The sequence below is a fragment of the Camelina sativa genome, chromosome 1 (genome assembly GCF_000633955.1).
Source record: "Camelina sativa cultivar DH55 chromosome 1, Cs, whole genome shotgun sequence".
Taxonomy (NCBI): Eukaryota; Viridiplantae; Streptophyta; class Magnoliopsida; order Brassicales; family Brassicaceae; genus Camelina; species Camelina sativa.
This window is the reverse complement of record NC_025685.1, coordinates 1194609-1204940: the sequence shown is the minus strand read 5'-3', so window position 1 is coordinate 1204940 and position 10332 is coordinate 1194609. Positions and strand designations below refer to the sequence as shown.

The window sequence follows — 10332 nt, the reverse complement described above, 5'->3', positions numbered from 1 at the left end:
CAAATGAAAAGCTTAGAGAATATTCCAAGAGAAGAGTTAGAGAGCTGTGACTATGAAAAATATCAAAGAATAAGAAAAGAGTGGATTCCCCCAGCCCAAGTTATAAAAAAGAAGAAGTTAGGAAAAAAAATCAGGGAATAAGATACTTCTCTGCCAGAATGGCGAAAGAATGCGCATATGATGCATTAATTGTGGATCAATTCTGGTATCTAAATTGGGGTTGAAAAGTTGTAGTCCATAGGAATCATCAATACATGAAATTATAAAATAATCATCCACAAAAACAAAAACAATAACAGTTCAAACGATAAGGACACAACTAACAAAAACATCGATTGGACCAATTATTCATATTCCATACCTTAATCATCCTTCTCTAATTTCTCCATTCAACTTCCTATATAAAGCAAAGTTGCACCAAACCAACCTGAGAAAAAAATATAAAGAACAAGTAAGCACAAGCAGCTAAAAGAAACATCTTCCTTAGTTCGTGGAGTTTTTACACTCTTGGGAACTTCTAAGAGAAGCAGTTTGAATACAAGAACTAAGATCACGTCAGGTAAAAAAGAAAAATCATTATTTAAATGCAGTTTCCAGCAGTTGGGGACTAAACTTATCATTTGCCTTTTTTGTGAACAGACTTTATGTATTACCAAAACCAGCACCAAGGAAAGAACATCCTCTCTTCTTCAAGAATGCATATAACCACTGAAAGGAATCCATTCCTCAGAGGGAACAGTCCAGGAGAATCTGGACTCATCCTTTCGACGGATGCAAAGCCACGCCTAAAATGGACTCCAGATCTTCATGAGAGATTCATAGAAGCAGTCAATCAACTCGGTGGAGCAGATAGTGAGTTATATTATATCATTAGCAAGAGAATTAATCATCTTTTGACCAGCAGGCTTTTTAGTAATATTGTTTATTCTCTGTTGCAGAAGCTACTCCTAAGACAATCATGAAAGTCATGGGTATTCCAGGCCTTACCTTATACCATCTCAAAAGTCATCTTCAGGTAAGCCATCATATCAAAAAAATATGCTTTTCCTCCACATGAGATAAAACTCTTCTAGCTAAAAATATTCACAAAAGGTAATACTAACTTCATTTTACTGGTAACCAGAAATACAGGCTGAGCAAGAATCTCAACGGACAAGCTAATAGTGGCTTGAACAAGATAGGTAAAATCTATTTACATTAACTAGATTCACAGGTTCATGAACTTACAAACTTTAATCTGTTACAAAGATCTAAATCTAGTATGTACTTGTATAGGTATGATGACCATGATGGAAGAAAAGACCCCTGATGTAGATGAAATTCAGAGTGAGAATTTAAGCATCGGACCACAGCCAAACATGTAAGAATATGACTATTTGTCTATATGTATCATCTAACGTATTAGCTTATCACAAAATGATCTAATCCACTTGCACACAGGAATTCGCCAATAAGTGAAGCACTGCAAATGCAAATAGAGGTCCAAAGAAGGCTTCATGAGCAACTTGAGGTAGCAGCATATCCATACAACGCTGTTATGCACTCTTATTAAAACTAGTGCAAGTCATCAATCACTTATAGTATCTAGAAAGATAAAAGCATTCCGTTTACATGTTCGTATTTAAAACTGAGCCAGGTACAGCGACATTTGCAGCTCAGGATAGAGGCTCAAGGGAAGTACCTGCAATCGGTGTTGGAGAAAGCACAAGAGACTCTTGGAAGACAGAACCTGGGTGCAGCTGGAATCGAAGCTGCAAAAGTACAACTCTCGGAATTAGTATCTAAAGTATCAGCAGAGTACCCAAACTCAAGTTTCCTAGAACCAAAAGAACTCCAAAACCTACGCCCACAACAGATTCAAACAACCACCTATCCACCTGATTGCTCTCTTGAAAGTTGCCTGACCTCAAGCGAGGGAACGCAGAAAACGCTAGAGAACAACAGAATAGGACTAAGAACATATCTAGGTGATTCAACATCCGAGCAGAAAGAGAATATGGAAGAAGAACCATTGTTCCAAAGAATGGAGCTCACATGGAGAGAAGGTCTAAGAGGAAATCCATACCTTTCAACAATGGTCAGTGAAACAGAACAAAGAATCTCATATTCAGAGAGAAGTCCAGGTAGATTATCAATAGGAGTAGGATTGCAGGGACACAAAGGTCATCACCATCAACAAGGCAACAATGAGTATACAGACGAAAGATTCAAAGACAAAAGTGAGGATCATAAGTTTGAAACAAGAAACCACCGGAAAGGCATGGATTCAGCAACAGAGCTAGACCTCAACACACATGTTGAAAGCTATAGTACAACAACGCGCACGAAACAGTTCGACTTGAATGGTTTCAGCTGGAACTGAGAAACCCTATTAGGGAACTGCTCAATACAAAGATAACGTTTTGAATCAAGATTCTTGACTGAGGATAATGCACCATAAACTATTCATTGTTTATTTTTACCTCATATATACAAAATACAGAGAAGTACCTCTAACTTCATAGACGCTCAAGAATTACGAATTATCCGGAAGAGCCACCGTCGCACCGGCGAATACAAACGGCCGTTCGTCGGAGTTTGTACGGCGAATCGAGGAGAGAAACGTAGTACTTATAATTGAACGTGTCAAACTGCGTTTGGACCGTACCAAACGTATCTTAATCAAACCGGTCTGATAATTTTTTTTCTTTTCAGTTATTTTGTGGGAACATTGAAAAGCTGAAAAGCTTTCAATAAATCCGTATCAGACCGTTGAGAACTAAATTAACAATACACGGTTATTACCACTAATCGCTCTTGTTGCGTAAAGAAACAATTTCACTAAAATGTAAACCGGTCCAGCTCGTGATTCATAAGAAAACAATTAAAATCACAGACCGGTATGGTCAGTGAACTTGCTCACAACCTCTTGTTCCATTTCCACAAGTTGGTGGCAAAAAGCTTCAACGTCTTTCACCTCTTCTTCAAACTCAAACCTAAACTCTCTCCATTGATACTCATCTCCAGCTTCTTCTTCACTCGGTACCTTCCCCAACAACTTGAAACCTTTCTTATCCACTGATACCATATAAGCATCCTAATGGCCAAAAGAAAACACCGTCAAATGACCAAACTAACATAGAGAATCCGAATTCCAAAACTCATGGCATACGCTTTTTTTTTTACCCTTGCGTTTATATCGAGATAGTATAGACAGAAAAGAATCAAAGCCCGTCTTCTTGATTCGTTCTTGTTGATTCCATCCACAAGTTTTGTAGACCAAATCCCTGTGAATTAAAATCGAGTGCAAAAAGCTTAAGATGAAGCAGACCAAAAAGCTAGATGGATAGCTTGGAATCAAATGTCGTTGGTTTCATTACCTAATGGATCAGCTTTTGACAGTTCCAAAACCTTTAAGTCTATTTCTTTCGTGGCACCATTTGGGTCAATAAACATACATGAGCTGAGAAGAAAACCAGATAACTCATCATCACAAAATAATCTTTGTATAATGGGTTCTATATTCTTGTCTCTGCTTTTATTTCTTTAGACTCTTACATGAATGTAAGTAAGATTATTATATAAACAGTAAGATCTTTCTTCAATTAAGGTCAAAACTGATATATTAGTTTAGTTACGCATAAACAGAGATGGTTTTGTGTGTTTTACCTTGGAACGAACTTATAAATAACGTATTTTTCTTTTGCATCATAGACCAGGGCTCTAAGACTCTCACACCGGGAGGCATACATCTGATCACACGAATTCAAGATGCTACGAACAGAATTTGGACTCTCACTAATCGCTTTCTCCTCTAAGTGTATAGCTTCCTCAACATATTTATTCACCGCCTCAACCTTTTATCAAGAAGACAAGGCATGATGAAGATAATTAAAAAAAAAAAAAANGAAGCTGTGACTGACTCCAAATTAAAAGTTCCATGGTTCTTACCCTTTTATCTTTAACAGGGACAATCTCTCCAGTAAAAGCAACCCGGTCTGGAAGCTGCAAAGAAAGTTAAACCCCGTTTTGAGTAAGAGTGATACAGACTCAAAAAAACCTCCAATCTAAGATAAGACATTGAATGCAGAGAAAAGATAAATAGACACACAAACCTTTCCTAAAGACTTGAAAAAAGCTGCAAGGGGACCAGGATACGGATGGGCAATAGAAAAGGATCCACGTTCATCAAACATTATGTTCTGCCAAAATCAGAGATTAGCTTTTCAAGTTCTATTTACGATTGTGAATGGTCAGCATCATTCAAAACTAAGTATGTAAAGAGTAAGAAAGCTTACGACATTGTGCGGTTCACTTTCTGGTACCCAGAGATAGGGCTTTCCTCGTCTCATCACGTACTTAATCTTTGAAGTATGTATTATACTAAAAGCAAAACAGCCCAAAAATAATACTTGATTCAAAATTACAATTTGGCAGAATCCCATGATCGACATTGAATAAAATCTATAAACAGAGACGCTAATTTTCCCAGAATCTGAGCTTATATCTTCTTCATATCCTTATGATAACCAAACATGGTGTTCTAAGTACCCGTCAAGCAATTTCAAACTAGCGAAGCAAAAAAAAAATTACCTAGCTTTATCTTCAGGTTTGATGGTATTTAGGTATCCTTGCCAGTTCGAAGCGATTACAGTCTGCAATAGGGAGAAGAAATTGGCCGAGAAATTTTCAATCGATACAAAGAAAGAGCTTCACTTTTAGGAAAATAGATTAGAGATAAGAGGAGGTACTTTGCATTTCTCGGCTAGTGCAGAGAGATTCGCCTTGCTTCCTTTCATCATCGCGATCTATGCTCATCAAGTGTTCGACGAAATACCTCTTTACGATCGCGCTCGCTCTACTCACTCCCAATGTTTTTTGGTTAGCTCTCAAGAAAGGGTAACGTAACGGTCTTTTTAGAACAGCGCCGATGGCCCATTAGTGCTGTTGGAAATACCCAATAATGACTCCAAAAATATAAGCCCCATTAGATTCGACGTTAAACCTCATCATCATTACGCGCTTGCTTTAGCGCGTCGAACTAATTTGTCTGGCGCCATTTCATCTTCAACAGATCCAAATATGTTGATTTATCAATTTATCCCGCATACGTGATATTATTTTTCATGTCGACGACTCGACTCCCACTAGTTTCTCTGGCTGATGATAATCAAAATTTTATAATATCTATGTATACCAACCGCGACTATTACATGCTTTTTAAAAAGATGTGTTAATTCGTATTTTGTTGATGGTGCTCTCAAATCAAGAATATCTATCGTCACTTCTTAATTATATTTGGATGTTTCTGATATACATACACGCACCTCATCGGGGTTTCTTCTCGTAAGTACGTTTGTGAGAAAACAAATTGGGTACACACAGAACTAGCTACCTAACTATACTTCACCATGACTACTTTAAATTAAGTAAGCCAAAATATACACCATAGTTATTAAAGTGCGTCTATTTTATTTTGATATATATATAATATAATGAGTCTTATATAATATATATATATATATATTTTTTTTTTTTGAAGTTATTTAATATTTTGGTTGACGTTATATTGTCATATATATGTTTTGGAGTTATGTGGACGCAGAAAACCAATTTGATTATAATATAAGGTTACGAAAGCGATATTAACCTGCAAATTTTAACGTTTCTCAATACGTACGTGTGAACCTCCACAACATAGAATCAAAAGCTGCAAGTATTGTGCATAAGATTAACTTTCATACTTGAAATAGAACTATAGTATTCATTCTTTAATCCTCATACCAAACCACTAACACTTCGCCAACTACTATAAATGTTGGTCAGGCCTAAATAAATAATACATGCATGGTACAGCCTATATACATAGCCTTATGCTAATTATGTTAACCAAATTACATATATTTTTTCTAAATATTTATTTTATAGATATTTTAATGGTCGGTTTTGGTTTCAAAGGCCGGTTTTTGACTCTGTTTCCTTCTTCTTCCTTCTATAGTCTATCTTACCTATTTGATCTCTTCTTTCTTTCGCTCACTCAGATTTTTTTTGTCAACTTAAACAAATCTATTTCTTTACTTTATCTCAAATCGTCGAGCTACAACAGAGCATAAAACCCCACAAAAACTATTTATATACTTCTTACACTTCTTCCAATTCTCTCATTCGTAAAATCCCATCAGATTCTTCTTTCAAAGTTCGAAATTTTCCCATAAAATATAATCAAAAATTTCTTCTTTTCCACCATCAAGCACAAAACTTTCCAGGAAAGAAAAAAAAAAAAAAACAGAGGAATCACCAAAAATGAATCATCGACCGAAACAGAGTCCCATAACTAACTCCACCGTTGTCTTTATCATCGTCTCCTCCGTATGCTTTTTCTCCGGCTGCGTCTCTGGCTTGGGAGTAAACTGGGGAACAATGGCGACTCATCAGTTACCACCGAAGACGGTGGTGGAGATGCTTAGAGACAACAACATACAGAAAGTGAAGCTGTTCGATGCTGACACGAACACGATGGGAGCTCTCGCTGGCTCCGGCGTCGAAGTTATGGTGGCGATCCCTAATGATCTTCTCAAAGCCATGGGAAACTTTCAAAGAGCTAAAGATTGGGTCCAACGAAACGTTTCTCGATTCAACTTTAACAACGGCGTTAAGATCAAGTAAGTTTAAACATTTATTAATTTCGTGATTAATTACTCGAATTTTTAAACTAACAAATATTGATATGTTAACATATAGAAAAATATATTAACGATAGTATAAAGTAAAGCTTTTGGGGGTATTATTGATCTGAAAAGGGGAAATCAGATATTATAGATCCTTTTGAAAATATTGGAACTTTACAGAACGATTATTTTATAACTTTTGTTACTGTTTTTAACAAAGAATAATAAAAATGTTGACGACTTCAAAATTAATAATTGGATTTGGAGGTCTATAATAGTCGTGAGCCCACCTGATTAGACAAACTGAGGTGAGCTCCAATCCTTTACATGTTGGTTTTGGTGTTCTGACTTAGTTGGACAACTAAAATCTTTATTCTCTTCTAGTAGTATTTATCTGTAAAAATGCCATTATTGGTCGACATGAGCGAATCATTATAATTTTTAATTTTTTTTTTTATATCAGTTGTTAACCTGTTATTATAGTTTGTTGAGCACCACATCCTTTCAATTATCTCTATATGTATGTATATATTTTTCTTGTTAAATAATGTAAATTATTTGAATTTGGTTTATCCATATATGGACCATCAATCATGTGTGTGTATATCCCATATTCATATTTATTCAACCCATATTTCATATATATTCAAATATGGACCGTCATGTGTGTGTCAAGTATTTATTGCACATGATCCAAACGTGTTCTGAAACCAAAAAAGTCTAAATCTTTCTTTTTCATCAGTTCCTCTTTATTGCAAAAGATGCAAACTTTTCAAATATTGGGTGTCATGTGAAATTTCACGCAATGTTATTATCGTATCGGCGTTTAAAAATACCAATATGAATCATGTAATTTCTGAAATATATCACAAGAATATATAATTTACTAAAGCTATAATTCTATTTGAATTATGATTTAATTTCAACTTTAGCAAAAACAAATTAGTAATATGAATTCAACTTTTTATTGTCTGCAGATATGTTGCCGTAGGGAACGAGCCATTCTTAACAGCATACAACGGATCTTTCATAAATCTAACGTACCCAGCACTCTTCAACATCCAAACCGCTTTAAACGAAGCCGGAGTCGGTGATTTCATCAAAGCGACCGTTCCTTTAAACGCCGACGTTTACAACTCTCCTCCAGACAACCAAGTCCCATCCGCAGGAAGATTCCGTTCCGACATCATCCAAGAAATGACACAAATCGTTAACTTCCTCGCGCAGAACAAAGCCCCTTTCACCGTCAACATTTACCCTTTCCTCAGTCTCTACCTAAGCAGTGACTTCCCTTTCGACTACGCTTTCTTTGACGGCCAAAACACCGTTAACGATAACGGTGTTATCTACACGAACGTCTTCGACGCTAGTTTCGACACGCTTGTAGCTTCTTTGAACGCGTTGAATCACGGCGACATGGAAGTGATCGTTGGAGAAGTTGGTTGGCCTACGGACGGAGACAAGAACGCAAACGTTCAAAACGCAGAACGGTTTTATTCCGGTTTGCTTCCGCGGTTGTCGAACAACTTAGGAACTCCTATGCGTAAAGGTTACATTGAAGTTTATCTTTTCGGATTTATCGATGAAGATGCAAAAAGTGTAGCGCCGGGAAACTTCGAACGTCATTGGGGGATATTCAAATTCGATGGAAAACCGAAGTTCCCGTTTGATTTTCGGGGGCAAGGGCAGAAAAAATTCTTAACCGGAGCTAGAAACGTTCAGTACATGCTAAACCAGTGGTGTATGTTTAATCCTAATGGTCGTGGCAATATGAGTAAGCTCGGAGATAATATAGACTACGCTTGTTCGCTTTCAGACTGTACCGCTTTAGGTTATGGATCATCTTGTGGCAATCTTGATGCGAATGGGAATGCGTCTTATGCATTTAATATGTATTTTCAAGTGCAAAATCAAGAAGCTCAAGCTTGCGATTTTGAAGGGCTAGCGATGATCACTACTAGGAATATATCTCAAGGACAATGTAATTTCCCGATCCAGATCGGAGAGCCATCTTCTGGTCATTATGATTATAGCTATGGTTCGATGGTTAGGTTATGTTTGGTGATGAGTGGTTTGATGTTTCTTCGCCTAGCACAATGAGATTATAATTTTTTCGTTGTATATGACTGATTCTTTGGGTTAATATCAATCATTTGGTTCATAGATTATTTGATATGTTTGTTTCCATTGTATCAAATTTACACCGTTGAAATTTAAAAGGCTTTTTACAAGAAGACTAACCTCTCTGTCTATTTACTAGAGACAGCCACCATTAACAATGATGACTTGACCGTTGATCCATTCGCCGGCGTCACTGGCTAAGAACCCAACAACAGGTGCGATGTCTTTGGTCTCACCAAGCCTACCAAATAAGTTGAGTGACTTCACTTTCTCTACAATCTCATCGCTCAGTCCTGTAAAAAACATATCCGTGGCGACGGCTCCAGGAGAAACACAGTTCACTGTGATATGTGTTCCTTTGAGCTCTTTGGCAAGAATCTTTGCCATGGCTTCTACTGCTGCCTTTGAAGCCGTGTATGAGCCATAGTGTGGATGTAAGGATTGGACCAGTGTGGTTGAGAGGAGGATGATCCGGCCACCGCCTCCACGTTTCAGCCTGTTCGCAGCTTCTCTAGCGCAAAGAAACGCACCTCTTTGTGTTGACACTGTTATCAAGCAACGAATCTGATTACTAGTAACAATGAGAAATCACGATTTTTTTTTTTTTTTTCTTTAGATCGCGTTTAAGTAATAAGGAGTAATTAATTAAATATGAGTAACATAAATTGACCTGATGATGCGATCAAATAGTTCAACTAATGTGTCTGAGAGAGTGGAATGATTAGGGTCGGCTATAGCAGCTGAGTTAACCAAGATATGAACCGGCGACTCGAAGACTCGCTCTGCCTCATCGAAAAGTGACTTCACCTGGCTCGGCTCCGAGATATCAGCCTTCACCACAATGACATGTGGACTTTTACCGGCAACGTCTTCTGAATCATCGTTCTTGGGACGGTTGGCTGTAATCGTCGCCGCAACTTTGTCGGCCTCGACGGAGTTAGTGGAGTAATTAACGACGATCCTAGCCCCAAGCTCGGCAAGGTAGATAGCTATAGCACGGCCTATACCTCGAGACGATCCCGTGACTATAGCGACTCGGCCGGCGAGGCAAAACGGTGGAGAAGAAACTGACGACGCGGCAGCCATACGAATGAGAGATTTTTCTATTTTCTTTTTTAACTAAAAATTTGTTAGTGTCATTTATTTAGGATAGCTAGACAGTAGTTATCACATCGTGTTATATATGTGTCCAAGACATTTGTAGTGGTGATCGTTAGTTTTGTCTGGATCAGTCGATTCGTATACAATTTCAATTTGAATTGCTTTCAATGTTTGCTTTTCAATGTTTGCTTTTGTTTGGAAGATGAATGAATATTATTTAAAAAAAAAATATTACATAGATTTCGTAAATATTTTACTATTTTTCTTTATTGTACTCTAAAATTTAGCCACTCGAATAATTTTACAGAAATAAGATTATGTGGCGGTAAACAAATACTAGCACTTATAATAATATCAGACTTGTTTATCCGGTTATCTATGCCTAAATGCTTTTATGCTTTTTTTTTCCGATGTGATGCTAAAGAATTTTCTAGTACTGATTCACTTTTTTTTTTTTTTTTTT

The 10332-nt window shown here is 37.0% G+C and overlaps 3 protein-coding genes and 1 pseudogene across 5 annotated transcripts; 2 read left to right on the top strand and 2 right to left on the bottom strand.

Annotated features, from left to right (window-relative positions):
• LOC104793136 (myb-related protein 2) lies at positions 427-2763 on the top strand. Of its 2 annotated transcripts, none has more exons than XM_010519463.2 (7): positions 427-559; positions 640-852; positions 939-1015; positions 1124-1181; positions 1276-1360; positions 1441-1510; positions 1637-2763. In XM_010519463.2, the coding sequence occupies exons 2-7, from the start codon at positions 645-647 to the stop codon at positions 2360-2362; spliced, it is 1224 nt and encodes a 407-aa protein (XP_010517765.1). In that variant the 5' UTR covers positions 427-559; positions 640-644; the 3' UTR covers positions 2363-2763. The 2 variants fall into 2 exon arrangements, with proteins under 2 accessions (XP_010517765.1, XP_010517842.1); XM_010519540.2 differs by having other exon boundaries at positions 1655-2362.
• Positions 2671-4915, bottom strand: LOC104792990. Of its 2 annotated transcripts, none has more exons than XM_010519352.2 (9): positions 4731-4915; positions 4573-4634; positions 4278-4362; positions 4095-4181; positions 3931-3984; positions 3649-3836; positions 3360-3442; positions 3152-3266; positions 2671-3076 (listed from the first exon to the last, which is right to left on the bottom strand). In XM_010519352.2, exons 1-9 carry the CDS (start codon positions 4779-4781, stop codon positions 2953-2955), a joined length of 849 nt encoding a protein of 282 aa, XP_010517654.1. In that variant the 5' UTR covers positions 4782-4915; the 3' UTR covers positions 2671-2952. The 2 variants fall into 2 exon arrangements, with proteins under 2 accessions (XP_010517654.1, XP_010517592.1); XM_010519290.2 differs by having other exon boundaries at positions 3166-3266; positions 4731-4910.
• Positions 5860-8834, top strand: LOC104792818 (glucan endo-1,3-beta-glucosidase 8-like). The gene is made up of 2 exons (XM_010519081.2): positions 5860-6641; positions 7625-8834. Exons 1-2 carry the CDS (start codon positions 6283-6285, stop codon positions 8745-8747), a joined length of 1482 nt encoding a protein of 493 aa, XP_010517383.1. The 5' UTR covers positions 5860-6282; the 3' UTR covers positions 8748-8834.
• On the bottom strand, positions 8787-9970 carry LOC104792900 (annotated as a pseudogene).

Bases quoted from the DNA above. Each gene is read 5' to 3' on its own strand.
- LOC104793136 (XM_010519463.2), top strand. From the start codon at position 645: ATGTATTACCAAAACCAGCACCAAGGAAAGAACATCCTCTCTTCTTCA. The intron at 1,016-1,123 runs GTAAGCCATCAT...ACTGGTAACCAG, and splicing joins ATCTCAAAAGTCATCTTCAG to AAATACAGGCTGAGCAAGAA. The intron at 1,182-1,275 runs GTAAAATCTATT...GTACTTGTATAG, and splicing joins TAGTGGCTTGAACAAGATAG to GTATGATGACCATGATGGAA.
- LOC104792990 (XM_010519290.2), bottom strand. From the start codon at position 4,781: ATGATGAAAGGAAGCAAGGCGAATCTCTCTGCACTAGCCGAGAAATGC. The intron at 4,635-4,730 runs GTACCTCCTCTT...TCCCTATTGCAG, and splicing joins CACTAGCCGAGAAATGCAAA to ACTGTAATCGCTTCGAACTG. The intron at 3,077-3,165 runs GTAAAAAAAAAA...TTTGGCCATTAG, and splicing joins ATCTCGATATAAACGCAAGG to GATGCTTATATGGTATCAGT.
- LOC104792818 (XM_010519081.2), top strand. From the start codon at position 6,283: ATGAATCATCGACCGAAACAGAGTCCCATAACTAACTCCACCGTTGTC. The intron at 6,642-7,624 runs GTAAGTTTAAAC...TATTGTCTGCAG, and splicing joins AACAACGGCGTTAAGATCAA to ATATGTTGCCGTAGGGAACG.